The sequence below is a fragment of the Macrobrachium nipponense genome, chromosome 30 (genome assembly GCF_015104395.2).
Source record: "Macrobrachium nipponense isolate FS-2020 chromosome 30, ASM1510439v2, whole genome shotgun sequence".
Lineage (NCBI taxonomy): Eukaryota > Metazoa > Arthropoda > Malacostraca > Decapoda > Palaemonidae > Macrobrachium > Macrobrachium nipponense.
Window position 1 is genome coordinate 57,198,891 of NC_087218.1, and position 21,752 is coordinate 57,220,642.

At 37.8% G+C, this 21,752-nt stretch overlaps 1 protein-coding gene across 1 annotated transcript; it reads left to right on the forward strand.

Annotated features, from left to right (window-relative positions):
- The first annotated feature begins 3,245 nt into the window (after window positions 1-3,245).
- Window positions 3,246-3,872, forward strand: LOC135202167 (uncharacterized). Its single transcript, XM_064231422.1, has one exon. The coding sequence runs from the start codon at window positions 3,246-3,248 to the stop codon at window positions 3,870-3,872; it is 627 nt and encodes a 208-aa protein (XP_064087492.1).
- Window positions 3,873-21,752: the final 17,880 nt, after the last annotated feature.

A 21,752-nucleotide genomic window follows, 5' to 3' on the forward strand; every position in this document is an offset into this window, starting at 1 on the left:
TGTGGCATTAGTTGCCGACGATGGAAACTAACCACTTTACCCATAGATATAGAGAGGAGAGATTAAACATCGTATAACAGCCAAACCAGACTGTGACATGGACTGCCTTGCGCCATCGCTATGCAATGATTCTTGTGTAAACAACGCCACAACCCATAAATCTAATGGGAAACCCTGTATTCTTTAAAACGTGTTTTCCCGGCTGTCCATCAGGACTGTCAAATTATTTATATACCATTTACTATATATAATATATACTTTATGCAGAAATAAAAATATTTATTTTGCAGTCTATTTCTTCTTCAGTTAAGCCATAAGGCTTCGTAGATAAGACAACTACATTACAGTTATTTCCGAAACAGTCTTTGAATATTGGTTAATTATCTTTGTAGCATTTACCAAGGATAATGTGTATTATATATTGAAATAAAATTCTGATTCAGTCTGCTGTAGTTTGTATACAAATGAACAATATAGTTGACCGATTTATCGGCGTTATGTGCCTTTCATTCCGCCATAAATTTACAGTACTGTTTTACGAGAATCTAGAGGCAGAACTAATTATTATCGTTCTTTATTCAAAGGTCAAACTGACACGATAAAATCTGACAGTGTGGTAAAATAATTGTCATCTCCAACGCTGTCAGCCCCTATAATCTTCATCCATAGGCATAATATAGTTTAATATTAATAATCGCCTAGGTTCAATAGCCTTATACCTAACAGCCAATATTCACTAGTCTGTACTGTTGATTGAGGTGAGAAGTGAAACAAGCTCATCTTTTGTTAGGTCACAATTAGGGTTTCCCGTTTGAGCTCGACTTTGGATCTCGGGATTTCGGGACAGCTAGAAAAAAATCTGGGGACTTGACTTCCCAAGAAATACAATTATTTTTTAGAGATATTTTCATTGTTAACAATTCAAAGAAAATATTTTACACGGATTAAAAGATAAGATCTTAATGATAGGGTTAATAAAACAAACGGCATTAATTTTCACTGGTATTTGATGGTAATAATATCAAGGAATATAACTTTCAATGAGTTGCAGTAATAAATTTGGTGTCATCTTGCATCTTGCAAAATAAACAACTGATTTTGATTTTTTAGTAAGCATATATTTCTTGAAATACTAAATATCTGTGTCCAACAACTAATGATAATTAATTATATCAGACAGAAAATACTGTCTCCATTTGTGACACTAATTGATAGCTATTTTGAAAGCTATATCAATGAATCCAGATGTTATCAAATGAAACTGCAGTACATAGTAATTATTGGTCAATGAATGTTATGCCATGATATTTCTCTAACAATATACATGTGCCTTTATATGAGATTCCGTATTAACTTGTATTTTATTTTTCAATAAATCTTTTATGGAGCTCCTCTATTCATAATAAAAGCCTTTTCAAAATTCTTTTATTTTTACTTTTCTTTGTTGGAACAAATACTTTTATGCACAGCATTGTTTAGTTTTTTGCTCAAGAAATAATTGATTTCTCGTTATCGAGAAAAACATACTTTAAATTTAGAAAATCTCTAGATTTTCAATACTTTACCTTCTCTATAAACTCGTAATTCCTAAACAATACTGTTTACAAAAGCATTTGTTCCAACAAAGAAAACGAAAATTCAAATAATTCTGAAAAAGCATTTATTATGAATAGAAGGGCTCCATTAAAAGATTTATTGAAAAATAAAACGCAAGTTAATATGGAATCTAATAGATAGGCACATGAATATTGTTAGAGAAATAACATGGCAAAATGTTCATTTACTAATAATTACTAAGTGATGAAATCTTCAGACGTACAATAACCATATATCAAGCTATGTAACATGTCACAATCATATTAACCTGTAATTCAATATATTTATTTACACTGTACAGTCTAAGTTAGGGTAGCCTGTAAGAATAACTTACACTTTCATAGTTTACCAAGACTTGAGCTGTATTTCATGGTCTGTGGAAAAGGACTGATAGAAAAATCCACAGCGCCAAGGTCTTCTCCAAGATTGATCTGCTAAAGTCCTACTTTCAGGTTCCCATCCATCCCGTTGGCATCCCGAAGCTGGCGATCATCATGCACTTCAGGTCCTTCATGTTTGCCTTCTCCACCTTCGGCCTGTAGGAACGCCCGGAGCCACCTTTCAGTGCCTCATGGACAGCATCTTCAGCGACTTACTCTTCTGCATCTGTTATGTGTATGATATTCTCATATTTTCCAGATCGCTGGAGGAGCACCTGAACCACGTCCGGGGCGTCCTGAAGTGCCTGCAGGAGAACGGACTACTTGTCGTCCGCTTTGATAAGCGCACCTTTGGCACCGAGAAGGTGGATTTCATTGGCAGGGGTTCGTCCCATGGCATCAAAGGTGGCCGCAGTGAAGAAGTTCCTGAGACCAATGACCATCAAGGCCCTCCAAGAGTTCATCGGAATGGTAAATTATTACCGCAGATTCATCCCGGACGCCCACACCGTGTACCCTTTGACCGAGATCCTGAAGGGCAAACCCAGGAAGCTGACGTGGGAAGAAGACCAGCAGCGCGCCTTCGACTGAATCAAGTCTTCCCTCAGCAGAGCCACCACCCTGGCTCACCAGGACCCCAATGTGTCCCTGACTCTCACCACCAATGCCAGCAACAACAGGTGCGGTGCTGTCCTGGAACAGCTGGTCAATGGGGTCCCCACGCTACTAGCCATCTTCAGTAAGAAGCTAAAACCCACCAAGACCCGCTACAGCACCTTCAACCGTGAGCCCCTTGCTGTGTACCAGGCCGTCCACCACTTCAAGTATCTCCTAGAAGGCGCCCCCTTTACCGTAAGGACAGACCACTAGCTGCTGGTCCATGCCTGGTCCGCAAGACAGCAACGTCACCTCGTGGCCGTCTCCGAGTTTGGGTGTTCCATAGAATACGTCCCCGGCGGAAGAAACCAGTGACGCCCTCTTGAGGGTCGAGATCAACTCCCTTCACCTCAGCGTAAACTACGAGGATCTAAAGCGTGAGCAAGCCTCTGACCCCATAGTACCAGCCTACCAGACTGCCATTACCACCCTCTGCTGGGAGGACATCCCCTTCGGCCCCTCCAGGATGTCGCTCCTCTGCAACACAAGCATTGGACGCCCTCGTCCCCTGATACCTGCCTCCCGTAGGAAGCAGGTGTTCGACATGATCCATGGTCTCTCCCACCTGTCCTGTTTCCCCGCACGACAACCAGAATCCTGACAGAGAAATTCATGTGGCATAGCATCAGGAGGGACTCCTGGGAGCAGGCCAGGAACTGCATCACGTGCCAGAGCAGCAAGACGGGAAGGCACACCGAATCACGGATAGGCTCTTTTCCCCAGCCCAGGCGAAGATTTGGACACATCCACATTGATGTTGTAGGGCCCCTTCCTCCATCCGATGGTGCAAAATACCACCTGACTGTGATCGACTGGTCTACCAGGTGGCCTGAGGGCACCCCAATGTCAGAAGCCACCGCAGATGCCTGTGCCGAAGCCCTCCTGATGGGGGCCAAGCACCACACCACCGCGTCCTACAACCCCACAGCCAACAGCATGGTGAAGAGGGTCCACAGCTCTCTCAAGGCTTCCCTGATGGCTTGCTGCAAAGGCCCCGACTGGAAGGCACAGCTCCCATGGGTCCTCCTCGGCCTCCGCACTGCCCCAAGAGCCAACAGCAGCCAGTACCTGGCAGAAAAGGTGTACGGAGAGATCCTGACAGTGCCAGGCAAATTCCTCCCCGCAGACAGCGACGACCCTGACAATCCCGTGGCAAGACTCCAAGCAGCCGCCCAGAAGTTCGTCCCCTTCCGAGAAACATATACCGACAGGAAGAAGCAGTGCCTTGGACTCCTGTAGATTTGTCTTCATCAGGAATGATGCCGCCCGCCCGCCCTTGACAAGGCCCTACTGGAGCCCACACTGAGTTGTCCGCCAGGAAGAGAAGGCATTCCTCATTTTGATCGGTGGCCGCAAAGACTGGGTCTCGATAGACTGCCTGAAGCCCACTGTCGTCCCCGACAAAGACCTTTGTAAATATCTTTTTTCCCATATGTATGTTCCTTCTCTTCCAGATACTAAATTGTGGCGCGATTCACACCCTTTTCATCAATGTATATATTGTGTGAATCTGTTTCCTCTTTGTGAAACTATAGGTGTATTTTCGGCTGTAAAGAAACACATTCACAGCAAGGGGCTCTCCCTTTTTGTTTTTGTTTGTTCGTGCGTGTGTGATGGACGCTGCGCTTCTGTCCACACGCCGCCTTACGTACAGCCTCTCTGCAGAATAAAGTTAGTTCGATCTCCCTCCTTGTCTGACCCATCATTGCATGTGTCATACAGGAGTGGACAAAATATCATAATTATTGTATAATAAACCAGGTTTCTCTTCTCTTTACTCTACCCATTTCAACTGGAAAGAGCAATGAATGGCCACCCTGGAGGTGGCGAGACTAGTGCCATCTATATACAGTTAAAATGAGGACCAGAGAGTTGACAGACTGTTGGACTTGGATGCTGATAATAAGGACATAAGAAATAAATTTGTTTGCGTACTTCTTTTCGGAAATACGCGAAACATTTTCAACATTATTCTTCCTCCTCTGATGATTGGCAGAAAGGCAGATGATGTCATTCTACGTCCCTGTTTTTCTGTTTTGTGATTGGCTGAGCAACCCCTTGTCGGCTAGGGCGTATACACTTCGGTAATATGTGGCCATTAAAGATGGCTAAGCACCATACTGTTGCTCGTCAAATGGAAACTACGTTGACAACTAGGTATCAACGGAGTAGTTTCAAGATATTTTCAGGATTGTTAATCCCTAAAATAAAGCTCAGTTTATAAGAAAGAAAAAAAATCATTCAGGTTTTGTTAGTAATCCGAGATACACAAGGCATTGCGAATACAGGGAAAATAAAAATGGACAATTAAAAACAAGTAAAAAATGAATTTATTAATCATTCTTAAAAGCAGTCAGAGATGAATGTTTGAACAAGCCTAAAAGCAAAGGACAACTACCCTAATAACAAACAAAATTATATGAGCTGAAAAATAGATAACGACAGATAACTAGTATAGCTTGGCCTCAGGTAGTATGTAAACATTGGTTAAGTCATACATATAGACGGGAGAGATTGAACAGATAAGCGACGATCGCATGCATGTAAGGCACCATTGTTATGCGATGATTCTGAGAAATGGCAGCGGCAGTGACTGCAAAGACCAGTGGCAACAAAGCCACTTCTGGCACCCAGTGCTGGGTCATCAGCTGTGTTACATACAGAAACAGGATCACACAAAAACAGGGGATCGATCATATGTCACAAGATAGTGACATTTTTTCTTTCATGGAAATCTTTATAATTGATTTGAAACAACCTCAAGTAGTAAACGTGTTAGATCACAGACAACTTGCAGTCAAATACATGCCTGCTTTTTGAGCAGATGTTAAATAAGCTCTTTATCAAAGCTTATTTGACATTAAATTCATGTAGCCTAATAAATTAGCATATAGGGTTACTGTCAGTCCATATAACTATGGTTATAACCACTAGTACTACAGTGAATACAGTATCATGAGGCCTAGCCCTAGGCATGCTGCAGTTTTAAGTGTTAATGAAGTGTTATAATGCTATTTATCATCTGATCTCATGCCCCATATGGCTGGACGTTTTTCACCTTCATCAAAGAAAATGCCAGTGTCAAAGCAACTGATGATGCTGCTACAGTGCTAGAAATTACCGTAATACAAATAATGACAGAAATGGAAAACATCAAAACTACATTCCTAATACAGATCTTAGTAAAAATTAATAGGTTTAAAGTAGAACAGAGTATTTAAAATGCGGCAAGAAAATCTAATTATATATTGCTTGAAGGACTACGTCTATCTACTGTATATACCAACTCTGCGAATCTCTCAAAGCACTCGAAATGTGTCATGTACAGGAGTGGACAAAGTATAATTATCATATGTTTAAAGCAGGCTTCTCCTCCTCCTCTCTTTACCCTAGCCATTTCAACTGGGAGGAGCGAAGAGCAGCGAGTGTTGACACCTCGACGGACGATTGGACTTGACTGTACTACGTCGGAATTATTCCTTTTATCAGTACATTTCTTGCAATCAAAGGTATGGCTACTCGGCCAATCACAACCCGGAAAAATAGTGACGTTGGAATGACGTCATCTCCATTTCTGCCAATCATCGGAGGAGGGCGAAAGATGTTGAAAAAGTTGTGTTCAGTGCGAGACTGAAGCATCACAATTAAATTTAAACTTTACTTAATGAAGTCTTAATTTACTCATGGTATTTTAGTCACATTTTACACTATTGCATATTGCATCTACCGTATCGTATTGCCGTATATTGCTCAAAGTTACGTGTTTTCGGATAAGAAGTACACAGCGTGAATAATATATTTTTCTTTTAGTTTTGTTTAGAAACTTGAACCCCTTTGTTCTTCGTATCAGTGCATATTTTAACATTTAAGAAAAGCTGTCACCTAGTAAGAAGAATTTTTGACTACTGGGCGACAAATCTTCAAAATTTACAGGAAATTTTAAGAAATGGAAAAGTTACCCTTGCAGTAAAATCTGATGTCCGCTTTCACTTAAAGGAGAATTCGTTAATCGCTGATATATATAATTATATATTATATATATATATATATATATATATATATATATATATATATATATATATATATAAAGGATTTTGTCACGAAGGAAAAAGGAAAAGCGAGATAGCCAAGAACTTTCGGTCTAGCATGACCCTTTACTTAGTAAGGGTCGTGCTAGACCGAAAGTTCTTGGCTATCTCGCTTTCCCTTTTTCCTTCGTGGCAAAAACCTTTATTTATACATAACATCACGTTTTATATACTTCGTGATCAAGTTATCATATTATATATATATATATATATATATATATATATATACATATATATATATAATGTGTGTCTCCTAGCCGAAATATAGGTCTAGCATTCTATAATATTAACTCCCCTGGAGCTCTGTCATCATTAGGATCAAGGCTGACTGCAATGATACCTTCTGTGCCTTCAATTGAAATTCACTAGACTATCACACTTTCATCTTCCACATCCCCCTTGAAGATGCATGAATCTCGGGGCAGTCTCCCCTGACTCCTTGTATACGGACGTAAACCATATGCCTAATACTTGATGTTTCCCAAGGTTGGACTCGGACTTGTAGGCCCATCAGTAAAACAGCTCTGGTGATTCAATTATACATGAATCCCAGTTGCACAAGAGCGGCATAGGAACCTTAAAAGTGGGCCACTCCAAGGCTACCTTTTTCTTAGTATATCTAAAAATTGAACACTTAGCATAAATTATCTTTTAAGGTCTGTTATAGCATCTGGATCTCTGGATTTGATCTTACTGAGCACTATATTTAGATACTGAATTCCTCATGATAATACACTCGATAAGCCTTTCTATATTATGTATATTTTTAATCTCAAAATGTTTAGTATGCTGATACTGACGTCACATTTATAATAATAATAATAATAATAATAATAATAATAATAATAATAATAATAATAATAATAATAATAATAACAATAATAATAATAATAATAATTTATTGAAAATAATGGCAGAATTTACAGAATCGATTTTATACAATATTCTCTCAATTCTTTTATTGACTTGTTCGTCTGGCACACTGGTATTCCTAAGTAGTTGAACTTGTCCGGTGTTCATCATGCTGTAAGTCATCAACGGAATTTCGGGCTGATGTTATCAGAGGCGGCGGTGGACCAGCCCGATATTCTATTAATGACCTATAGCATGATGAACACCGGACAGCTACATAGAAATACCAGTTTGCCAGAAAAATGAGTCATTAGAAGAATTGAGAGAATTTTGCATAAAATCAATTCTGCCATTATTTTCAATAAAACATGTTTGAAAGAAGGTCTGTTTCCAGCATACAATAATAATAATGATGATACATTTTATTTCAGTTCAAGGCCATATACATGGAATTGCAAAGTATAGAAAATAACACAAAATCTAGATACACGAGATAACATGATAAAAAATCATAAATCGGCAATATCCACACAGTGTGTTGCTGAAGAAGAATAAAAAATAGTATCCATAATATACAATATACAACAATAACATTGAGAACAGTGTTAAGAAATTTACAGTCTCGGGAAAACAAATTGTTAAAAAAATCCACAATCATATATTAAAAAATGTATATTTCTATGTAAGAATAGAACAAAGGCTTTCGAACACCTGAACAGTGGTTAAAAAATATTAAAAACTATAATAATTAGTGATCAGATTACATACAGTTAAATTCCAGCTAGGGACCTTAGTTGGTTACAGTAGTCAGGTCCAGAAGGTTAGATATGAAAATTGAAACTAGCAAAACTCTACTATACTGAGAAGATCCACAGTAATAATGCCTGAATATCTTCCTCAATTGGTGATTGGGTGAACAAAGAATGGGGAATTGTCACCTGATCACAGCATACCATGCATGCATGAGGGTTTTCCTGCCTGCATGCCGAGTCCAATCAGCAGAACAGTGTGACATACATGAAGACATAACGCCCATGGATGGTTTATAGCTTTATAGGGCAGGCCTATGAGAGAGGCGGCATACTGATTCAGACAATGGGTGTTCAACACAAATTGAAATATATATTTAAGCGCAGACGATAATTTTATGCCGCAAAAAAAAAAAAAATCCTTCAGCAATCAACAAGGCCACAGTCTCGCAGCCCGGACCATTGAGATACAACGAACGAGATACCAGCTGTAACACCTACTGGTATTTAGGAGTAGACTTGTAAACTGTGAAACTGACCGTCTGCCGAAAATATATGGGTGGCTTACTTAACAAGCACCACTAATTGCTTGTTAGATTTTGGGTCTAGATCCAATATATGAGATACCAGATGAAACTAATATATAATATATCTACAGACTACTGATTATAGAATGACCAGTGACAGACATTTTGGAGGGCGGGTTCCCCCTGACAGACGCACTGAAAAGGGGGGTTGTTAATTGGATCTAGATCCAACTTGGGAGATACCGAGTAAAATGTACACTACAATAGCACTGCACATCCTAGAATACTGTGGTGGCAATGACAGACATTTTAGTGGGTGGTTACCCCTTGACAGACGCCCCACAACGAGTTGGAAGGGGTAGACAGGATCTGCATCTAACATTGGAGATAGCAAGTAAAATTTGTACTACAATTGCACTGCACATCCTAGAATGCTGTGGTGGTAATGACAGACATTTTAGTGGGTGGTTACCCCCTGACAGACACCCCACAATGAGGGGGGAGGGGGAGACAGGATCTGCATCCAACATGGAGATACTAAGTAAAATTTTTGCTACAAAAGTACTGCACATCCTATAGAGCACTGCGGTTGAAATGACAGACATTTTAGTGGGTAGTTACCGCCTGACAGACACCCCATAACGAGTGGGGGGAGGGAGAGACAGGATCTCCATCCAACATTGGAGATACCAAGTAAAATTTGTACCACAATAGCACTGCACATTCTAGAATGCTTTGATGGTAATACCAAACATTTTAGTGGATGGTTACCCCCTGACAGACACCCCACAACGAGGGGGGAGGGGGAGACAGGATCTGCATCCAACATTGGAGATACCAACTAAAATTTGTACTACAATAGCACTAGAATGCTGTGATGGTAATGAAAAGACATTTTAGTGGGTGGTTTCCCCCTGACAGACACACCTTCACAGGTGGGCAGGGGAAAGGGCAAGCTCTGATAATTAATGTCTAGACTAGTATAGTAAGCTACTAATGACCCGTATTATACATTATCGTGATATATTTGATAAACATTTTTATCCTTTCTATATCCTTTGTATTTATTTAACACAAAAATTATTTATTTGTTTCATATGCATAACAGTCATCTGTAGGCGCATAATAATTCGGTCATATTATTATTTTGTCAAGCAAGCAACTGACTTCAATTATAGTACTCGCTTTAGCTTTGTTTACGAGATGAAAATTAATGTAGCGGTGGCTGGAAGACTGTCACTGTAAAGTAGCATGTAAGTTCTTATCATTATTAGAGAGTTATTGCTGTAAAATGTCTATGTACATAGCATTTGTTAAATAGAGTAATACGCACCCATTAAATATAGTAATTCATATGTAATATATACGCTATAGTCAGGGTACAGATCATAATAATTGCGCTATAGCCTACTCGGTTTGTTTTATCGAAGCAGGACTACCTTCTTTTATTTCAACTGACTTTGATACTAATGAAATCATGGATCCAGTTTTGTATTATCCGTTTTATGAATGAATATTGTTGTTACTATGGTAGATTTTTTTTTCGGCTGGTGTAAAATTCGTCAGATATAATACACCTGGCAGAGAAAGGACACAGAGGATCTCTGTTTTTTAAACAATATCTCCACACACCAAGATATTTCGAACATTTCCATTCTCTCGAGAAGATTATGAATATATATAAGAGCAAACTAGACCAAAAAATAATCACCTAGCATTAATGTAAAGAAAACAAGAGAAATGAAAAATTAGTGCAATTGTGATTTTTTTTCTATCGTTGATGTTTAATGAGTAAGTGTTTAGCGAATTGTTAGGGTTTAGTGAGTAAGCGTTTAGTGAATATTTATGAGTAAGTGTTTGATGAATGTTTAGGGACTGTTTATTGTATCAGTATTCAGTGAATGTTTACTGAGTCTTTAGGGTTTAGTGAATGTTTCTTGTGTAAGTTTCAGTGAAATGAATTTGTCCTTTACGGGTTTTTTAGTGAATATTTTGTGAATGTTTGTGGCGTAGTGAATGTTCTTGTGGAATGGTAGTGTTTAGTGAATATTTTAATGTGTAAGTATTCAGTAGTGTTCAGGGTTTTAGTGAATATTTTGTGAATGTTAAGTGAGCGTTTAGTGAATGTCTTGTGAATGGTAGTGTTTAGTGAATATTTAATGTGTAAGTATTCAGTGAGTGTTCAGGGTTTTAGTGAATGTTTTCAATGTTAAGTGAGTGTTTAGTGAATGTCTTGTGAATATTAGTGTTTAGCAAACGTTTAGTGTGTAAGTGTTTATTGAGTTTTTAATGAGTGGACGTTCATTCACTGTTTAGTATTTAATAAGTATTTAGGGTTTGGTAAGCATTTAGTATTTAATGAGAGCTTAGGGTTTAGTGAGTGTTTAGTGTTTAATTAATGTTTAGGATTAAGTGAGTGTTTAGTGAATGTTTAACGAGTGTTTGGGGTATAATGAGTATTTAGTGAATGTTTAACGAGTGTTTGGGGTATAATGAGTATTTAGTGAATTTAGTGTTTTAAGTGTTTAGTGAGCATTTAGTGTATAGTGAGTGCCTAGTGAGTGTTGGGTATTCAGGGTGTTTTGTGTTATTGAGTGTGAGTGCATGTTAAGTGAGTGTATGTGTGTGAGAGAGAGTGTATGTTAAGTGTGTGTGTGTGTGTGTGTGTGTGTGTAGTGAATGTATGCAAGTGTGAGTGTTTGCTGAGTAAGTGCATTGTTAGTGTTTAGTGATTGTACTACATTACTGTTTAGTTAGTGATTCGCTACTGTAAAGGCCCGTTTACACGGGGATAGTTTACTGGCGTCAGCAAACTATCCCGTGCAAAGGCAAAGTTAGTAAACTGTCCTGGAGAGTTTACTGTCCAGGATAGTGGCAAGTAGAGTAGAAATCCCGGCTACTTTACTGGCCACTATCCGGACACTTGAGCTACTGCCGCCAGTAACTATGCCCGTGCAAAAGCAAATTTTCCCAGTTGTCACTTGCCTTCAGAAGGATCATCATGTTAGAGAAGTGGAATACCGAGGATATAATGAAATTTTGGGATAAATACGAGGAATTTGAATGTTTGGGGAACATTAGACATAACGATTACATGATTCGTAATATGCGGGATGTAGCTCTTCTGGAAATAAGAGATGCTTTGATTGAATTGGAAGTAAACATTCCTCATCGTGGTATCTTTCTAAGATATGGTAGGCTCTACTAGACGTAGCAGTTCCTCGAATTTCTGTTGGTTTATTCTCATATGCTTCCTATATTCTGAAGGATCTTCGTTTCCTAATTCACGAACTAAAGTACTACAGCCTCCAAATATATCCCTCCTTTGAATCCATTTTCTCGCCCACATTTTGGGATTCTTCCTTTTCTTTTTGATGAGCAACTGGACTTCTCTAGCGAGAATGACACAAGCAGAATCAATTGCTTCATCTCTGTCATAAGACATCTTGCTCGCTACTGGCGGCAACTTCTACCCAAAACACTGTCCTCGTGCAAACGCTTACTATCCTGGAAAGTTTACTTCCTGCAAGTTACTGGTGCCAGTGAACTATCCCCGTGTAAACGGGCCTCAAGCAAAGAAAGTCCTGTATTTACACAGGAACCATTTATGCTTGACACAGCTCAGATCCAAGAGCAGATGCTTAGGCCTTGACCACAATGGTTGGAGTGGCTTAGGCTTGTTTTCTTAATGTGATTTTTCTCTGTGAAATTGGGTCAAATAATAATAATAATAATAATAATAATAATAATAATAATAATAATAAATATTAGAAAAGTAATGGTTATCAAACATAGTACTAAGAGCTGGACCGAGACCTTTCAATATGGCCTTCCGAAGTCACTCTCGGCAGGGTGATCGCTACTCCAGTGATTTTATGCCCTATGCCTTGCATACAGCTGACATATTTGCACATTCGTTGTCCGATTTTTATGACTGTGTTGGAGACGCATTATAAATCATATTAGCAATGGTAAATACATTGAATAGACATGAGAATATAATATGTTGTTAGTGCCTGTCTACTGGATATAATGAACAATTAAAGTAAAATTATTACTAGGGAGAAAATTAGCCGAATAATGGTCGGCAAAGCCAGCATCGATGAAATGTATTGAAACATTACATAGGCTGCCAGTGGTGCGTGCCGGCGGGAAGTTCAGAGACAAACGCACCCAGCTGCCTTTAAACATCAAACTGCGTAAGTATAATTTTTATTCGAGTTTAAATTTTCTTCCCTGAAAATATATATGGTACCTGATACTTGGTGATAGCGTACAGATCAATTTGAGTGAGGCAGCCGAAAATAAGTGGACTATTAGATAATTGATATGATTTTATAGGCCAACTTAATTGGGAGTCAGGAGCTCCAAGTTGTATGATCGTCAACTTCGGGAGGGGAAATAGAATGGGTGAAAATGTTTAAATGTTTATAGTTAGCCTATCCTGAACAATTCACTCACATTTCCGTTTCCAGTAATTATTTGTGTTGTGATACATCATCTCTTTGTGAATGTGCGTGTCAAAACGGCTCTTTATGATGGGACATTGGTCTTAATATCAATCGAACTCCCATATCCGATAAAAATTTCATTTCATTCACACGAACCAACAGCAACTAAAGAACAATTCAGTTATGGTAAGACACGTTGGGCTACGAACCTCGGCATGGCTGCAGTGCCTTAACTATAGGCAAGAAAAGAAAATGGCCAAAGACGCTATTAAAACGAGAATACTTATCTTACATTTCTTTTTTTTAGAGGATTGGGAGTGCCACCATATGACTGGTTTAATTATTCAAAAATGGCTCAGCACACATACTTGTAGCTGTTGTCACTTGTGACCCCCTCCCATTCAGATAAAATACTACTTTGTGTGAAGTAATAACTCCACACCAAAGGATAGTGCTAATATCATAATATATATATATATATATATATATATATATATATATATATATATATACATATATATATATATATATATATATATATATATATATATATATATATATATAATATATATATATATATATAGAAGACTTGTAGGAGGAAGTACATCTCAGGTGGTCCTTAAAATACCTTTATTACAACTTTTCAAAACACAAAGGTTTCATTTTCAAGCTGTAAAGACATAAAACAATAAAATTAATATTAAAAGCGTTAAATTACAAATAAAAGACATTATGCATTAAAAAAGACAAGATAAAAAAATAAAAACTAGTTAGCAGAACCAACCATCAAGAGAGAAAGGGAGGACAGAAGTCAGAAGGAACAAACCAGAAATGACCGGCAACAGCTCACGTTAGGTAAAGAGTTGTCGAGGAAGACTGCGTGTTCAATTGAGGAACAAGCTGTTTAATAAACAAGGACTCCAGAATTGTCAGTAGTTTGCCATTCGGTGCCCGTCCCAATATTTCAAAATCTTTGTATTGTATATTCAGCTTGCATTTATTGGCGTGTTGTCTGATATTAGAAAATTCAGGATTAGCAAGTTTGTTACCAGTTATATAGCTAACGCCCTTATGGCAATCAATTCTGACCCTCAGTAACCTCTGAGAGGTCGATGGTTCGCGCCTGTCGATCGCCAATTCTATTATCGCTTAATAAATTCCCCCTCGGTTAAACATATATGAAAATATATTATTCCGAGGTAGAGCGAATTAGATATTAAAGGACATTTCTAGTTCGATATTTGTATCTCGCTCGTTGTATCTCAAATCCGGGCTGCCGTTTAAATGGCTATTAGTTTTTTCTTCTATTATTATCCTATTTTATTTATATTTTCTAATTAAGCCACATAAAATATATGGCCGTTCGTATTTAGTTAGAAAAAGAACATCACAATTAATATTGCTGGAGGGTGAATGATATTCTTAAATATGGCCAAAGGGGTGAACGCGACTAAATGGATTTTCCGAAATACAAGAAACTTTTTCAGCATCATTCATCCTCCTCCGATGATTGGCAGAAAGGGAGTTGATGTCATTCTAAGTCACTGTTTTTCCAGGCTGTGATTAGCCGAGCAGCCCCTTGTCAGCAAGGGACTATGAATAATATTTCAGTGATTCTCAAACTGAGTGACGTGGCACACTGGGGTGCCATAGACAGCGCCTAGGGGTGCCGTAAAATTGTCATGAGTTTTGTCTTGACTAAATCGTCTTAATGAACATTTGAAAAAAAAAAAAAAAAAAAGTTTCCAAAAGACTTCATATAATTATCAGTGTAGGCAGGAAGTTACATGCTCAAACATTTTTCTCAAATAAAGGTTGATATTTCCTTTTCTATACTTGTACAAATACAATACAACTAATACTACTACTAAAACTACTGCTGCTAATAATAATAATAATAATAATAATAATAATAATAATAATAATAATAATAATAAAGTGTAACAGTCGTCTATTCATACTCACATTTTTTTGTTTGTACTCGTTGCCCGTCCGATACGTGGTCGGTTCTCGTCGGCTTTGTATAATCCCAATTTTCCACTCCCGAGTCAGTGAGGCATAATACGTCAAGCCATAAGTCCTTTGCTGTTTCTGAGGTCATGTTTCAGTTGTATCGAACAGTATCGTGCTTCTAACATACCGTACAATGGAAAAGTTTGTCATTAAGAAGAGAAGACACGAAGTTAGTGGTGAGGGTGAAGAAAGGGACGAAAGTGGATGTGTGAGTGAAAAGGATTTGGCCATTCCAACAACAAGTAAATCAACTTCAAAAAAAGGCAAGAAAAATCGCTCCTACTCGGATAATTATTTAAGTTTAGGATTCTTCTGGTGTGGTGATGAAGTTACTCCTGTGCCATTGTGCGTTATTTGTGGTGATAAATTAGCTAATGAAGCAATAGTACCCAGCAAAGTAAGGAAGCATTTAACTCTGAAACATAATCATCTTGCTAACAAGCCTCGGTCCTACTTTGAAGGACTTTTAAGTGAAAAAAAACAACAGTGTGATGCTTTCTAAGAAAGTCAGTTTCTGACAAAGCACAAGAGGCCAGTTACTTAGTTGCAGCGTTAGTTGTTAAAAGCATGAAACCTCAATACAATAGCAGAGACTCTTATTCTCCCTGCATGTAGTGCCATAGGAAAAACAATGTTTGGAAGTGCAGCAGAAAAAGAAGTGAGAAAAATTCCCGTTTCGGATAGTACCATTAGCAGACGGATTACATGATATGTCAACAGACATAAAGGAAGCTGTATGTAGTACCTCTGTGAAGGAAAGTGAAATGTTTGCACTTTAGGTAGATGGCTCAATTACTGGTATTCGTTCGGTACATTCAAGATGTTAAAATAGTGAACCAGTTCTTTTGTTGTAAAGAATTTAAGGAAACTACAACAGGCAATGATATTTTCTCTACATTAAGTGAGAGAGTACTTTAAAATCAGTTGAGGTTGATCCTGGCCAATCGAAGTATATTTGTGTGGGGATTTGTACAGACGGGGCACCTGCCATGATTGGCTCAATTAAAGGATTTGTGTCATTAGTGAAGAAAGAAAACAGCAGTGTGATAACAACACATTGCTTCCTTCATCGTGAAGCGCTGGCTGCAAAGACAATTAGCAATGATTTAAAATCTGTACTGGTAAAAGTTGTAAAAATGGTGAACTTTATAAAAAGTCGACCGCTGAAGTCTCGTCTGTTTGCTAAGCTTGTGAAGAGCTTGAGGCAAAACATTTGAATCTTCTTCTACATACGGAAGTAAGATGGCTCTCCAGAGGGAAAGTATTGTCACGAGTATGCGAACTGAAGGAAGAGATGCTTACTTTTTTCACTTTTGAACAACATGAGGAATTCTGTGATTTACTGGCAAATGACACTTGGTGTGCGAAATTGTCTTACTTAGCTGACATTTTTGAACTTTTATACAAGGTAAATGCCAGCATGCAAGGAAAGTCAGAAAATATTTTATCTTCCACTGATAAAAATTAAAACTCTGAAAGAAAAACTGCAACTGTGGGGTGGCAAAGTAAAAGAAGGCAATTTGGACATGTTCTCACATGTTGCAGTAGCAGCAAACAGTGGTGAGATATTACCCATTATTTCTGAGCATCTTGCAGTACTGGAAAAACAACTTCAGCACCATTTCCCACATATATGCACTGAAAACCGTGACTGGATAAGAAACCCATTTGTTGCATCTGTATCAACCCAATCTCAGCTTACCCTCATGGAAGAAGAGCAGTTAGTGGAAATGCGTAATGATCGTGATCTAAAGTTATTGCCCATGCAGCTGCTTCTTGACGAATTCTGGGTTCAGATTAAGACTAAGTATCCTCTTGTTGCCAAAAAAGCTCTGGTAATGTTAATCCAGTTCTCTACTTCTTACCTATGTGAGTTGGGGTTTTCTGCTCTAGCAAACATTAAAACTAACAAAAGGAAAAGGCTGAAAACTCTTGAGGAAGAAATGAGAGTATGTTTGTCCACCATTCAACCCAACTTGAAACGGAACTGTCAGCCACATCAAGCACACACATCTCACTAAATTAGGTGAGCTTTTTTTTCTTTGCATAAAGGTGATTACCATATTTTTTTACTTAGTCTGCATTCATAACTCTTTACTTCAAATCTTCTAATATGCTCTTTGTATATACTATCTATTTCTGCATGGACGGTGGTGCTGAATTTGGTTTCATTATGGATAATACAGTAATTGTGTTCATCGAATAAGTTAATTCTTACGATATGGTGGGAGGGTGAAGAAGGGGTGCCACGGTAATGGTTACATTAGTTTAGGGTGCCATCAATTAAAAAAGATTGAGAACCACTAGACCGTCACTATACACTTCGGTAATAAGCTCCCCTGCCGCCTCTCTCTATCTCGCCTCTCCTCTCTGCCTCTCTCATCTCTCTCTCTCTCTCTCTCTCTCTCTCTCTCTCTCTCTTTCAGTTGGAGGAATCATCCAAAATTTTATCTAAAGGGTGCATTGATTACAGTCACATTGCTCTTAGATTCTTAAAGTATGTGTGTGTGCGTGTGTATAAATGGAAGTATGTGATTAAGGCACTGGAAATGATAGTAATTAAAAAAAGGGTTAAGCGGACTTTATCACCAAAAGATTGGAATGTGTAGCAACACAGTGCATGTGTTTTGGGAAACTTGAAGGCATTAGCGAATTCTCTAGGTCGTTGGATGAGGGGGCAGGTGCGCTTTTCACCCAGCTGCTGTTAGGTGATCGTGACGTCAGAAAAATGGAGTTGTGTATGCCCCTGTTTGTGCGTCAAACAGGGCGTGTTCATGGAAAGTTCCAGAACAATTTAGTGTGTACATACAAATATCAGAATCGTGAGAAGACTATACTCTGGCTACAAAAGGTTGAGACTCGAGGGTGATTAGTACTACTGCCATATTTTCTTAAACTCGATCAAACTTATCAGGAAAAAGGGTGACAATTTGGTAGATTTGGCACGGGGTCCACAGTTCAAAAGGATTGTCTCGATTGTCTGTCGCCTCTCTACATTCGTCGGTACAAAAGCAAAACACGGAGCTCAAAACATTATACTACTTAGACCTTGCTGTACATTTTTCGATTTGCCTGATGCAAAATTTTAATTAGAGAGCTATATATATATATATTATATATATATATCTATATATATATATATATATATATATAGATATATATATATATATATCAAACCAATTATTTTGCATGTGTACGTATGTGTATGTGTACACATATATACATAACTACATACGTTAAACGTAAGCATACATACACATGGCATATATTACTTTAAAACGAAGTCACTTGTGAATAAAAGCAAATAGCTGGAAAGTACGCTCATATATGTCCACTCTCAGGATTAACCTTAACCTCGAGGAGGAAGAGTCCACCATGTTTTCAATTTCCCAAAGGCACCCTGAGTCACTTCAAAGAATTGTTTCTGAAGGTCACTTTTATTTACTTTGAAAGGTAATGGTAATAGTCTGTGAAAGATCGACTCTATAGGTATGTGGATGACACAATCTCATTATTTAAGAGAAACTCTGATACTGACTCTTTTTTAGCATATGTTAATTCCCAACATAGCAATATTAAGTTTAAGTTTACGGTGGAGAGGAGCTTTTTTAGCTGTTCTCGTTACAAGAGAGAATGGTTCTTTTAACACCTCTGTTTTTAGAAAGAAAACTTTCACAGGTCTAGGATCTAATTATTACAGCTCATGTTTTTATAACTTTAAGCTCAATTCATTGTCAACTCTTATACATAGGGCATCTTTTATAACATCATCTGGTGTTCCTTCAATCGGGAAATAAATTACCCATGAATAATTTAAAGCTAATTGCTTCCCTCAAAAGCTATTTCATAAGCTTCGGAGTTTTCTTAATAAACAGTTTTTTAACAATACTAAAAGATTTATCACGGTACCAAAGTTAGTCATTTATGCAAAAAATTTCCACTTATACATGATGACTCCTTCAGAAAAAGGTTTACCCAATTATGCAAAATCACTATTGTGTAGTAGTATTTAACTAATACCAAAAAATCCCTTAACAATTGGGCCTTTCTTTAAATATAAAGATCGGTTGAGTCCCTTCTTGACCTCAAAAGTAGTATATGAATATACTTGCCTGAAGCATAACTCTGGGACTTATGTGTTGGGGTCTACGAAGAGGTACTGAGGGTCAAAATCGATTCTCATCGTGAAATAAGTTTCCGAACAGGAAGTAGGCTCTCCAACCCTGATCATTCGAATATCAGAAACCATGCAAAAATCTGCAAAATACAAATCTAGAGGGACGATTTTTGCATCATAGGGCAAACACCAAACTCCCAAGAACTACCCATTTTAGAGTCGTTGCTCATTAAGCAGCTGGTTCCCCAGTTGAATACCCAAACCTCCTCCATCCAACTGTACCTTAGTTAACGTGTCTCCTTTTATGTACTCATGTCATTCAGTCTTTCTTTCTCTTAACTTAAGGTTGGTCGGCGGTCTCAGCTTTTAAATATTTTTTTTTAATTGTATATTTTAGTAAAATTTAGTCTTTTACGGTTTTTTTTTAATTTAGCAAATTTAAGATTGTTTTATAATTTTATCATATTAATTAATTGACAGATTCCCAGAAGATGTAATAAATGTTATTACGAAACGTCGGAATAAAGAAATATGTAGATTGGCCTGTTTCCTTGATTCAATACCTAATTTGATGCATCCCTTGGTCTTCACCTGCCTGCACCTTGGTTGTGTGTATATATACTATATAGATATAGATATACATTATATATATATATATATATATATATATATATATATATATATGTTACCCTTTCTCAGTGAGGAGGAAGGATGTAAAACTTACCTGATCGAGGTGTTTTGTAGCATGGCGTCAAGGCGCTGTGTGACTCTCTCTCTCTCTCTCTCTCTCTCTCTCTCTCTCTCTCTCTCTCTCTCTCTCTCAACCAATCCAACCGACCTCACATAATTACCTAAGGTAGCTAAATCAGACCTCGTGAACTACAAAAATACATTTATCTAAGAATAAAACGATTAACTAAACAAATCAAATTCTCAAAGAAAACAAATGTTTAACTGAATAAGTTAAAATTCAAAATCCAAATAATTCAAATAATCCTGTGAACCGAATAGACCCAAAGTCGTCCACCTCTTTCTCTACAATAACTAACATTAGTTGAGTCACAAAATAAGCAACTAGAAAAGCCATAGTCTCCCCCAAACCATATCCACGGAACTATCATTTAAGATCCCATTAAATTCACCAGATAAGTTCTCATTTCCAGAACCATCTAGAACAAGAAAAAGGATCCCTTAAATAAATGGCAAACAAACCAAAATGACATAAGTCAAAAAGTCATCAAAAATATGGAAAAGGACATCTCTAAAATAAAGGTTTAAAATATAAAAAGACAAAGCCACACTCGGGCTCAAAAGTACGCTTACCCATTCCAGCTGGGAGCAGAAGCACTAAACAAAATACAACTGTAAAATGGCCATCTTAATAATAAGGCCAATCTCTTCTCCGACTTCTGATAGTTCTCCGTTTTAGTTATCTTACCTTCCCATTATGTAGGGGAAATAGCTCGTACATACACAAGCACGAACTTTCTCACAAGATACTCCCGATAATATGACGTCATTGATTCGTCACAAGTTCATTGCACTGGAATAGATACAAGACACGATCTGCTCTGCTTAGGCAGAGGCTTCCACTTGGCGCCACCCAAGTGTTTGCGTCAACATTTTCGGAGCTAACACTAAATCTGTCCTCTTAAGACCCCTCTTGTCTCCATGGAGTCAAAATGATGACATCTATCGTTTCAAAAATGTCATTGCTCATCACATCCGCATATCAACTATCGGTCAACAACAAAAAAATATATATATGTGTGTGTGTGTATATATATATACTATAGGCTATATATTGTGCGCAACGCGCGGGCGTGTACATATACATTAAAAAATATATAATTTTTGCTTCATTTGAGAATACGTGCACAAATGAAAAGGGAAAGATAATCAAATGAATCAGTTGAGAAGAAATATTATCCAATAGATTTTAAGTGTGAGATATGTCAAACTCATCCAGGATAATTTCATGACATTTCCAATGCTAAAAGAGACAGTAATGTATGACTTAATAATGGCATGAAAAGTTAAGGTTCACATATGAAATAGGCAAGAAACATTTGGCTTTATGACATGCCAAGCACGTGGAAAATCATATTCTGTAAGTACGTGACATACCCATCTAAAAGCATATGAGAAGCTATGCATAGCATGATAAGCAAACGAAACAATGTATTCTACCGAAGTAACTTCCCGTTAGCACGGAGCTCTTTCTTTCCCACATAGGGCAGTGACCTTAGAAGGTGCATAGCCTTGCTGGGGACGAACCGGATAGGAATTCATAACTGGGAAAGGTAACTATCAACTCGGGAC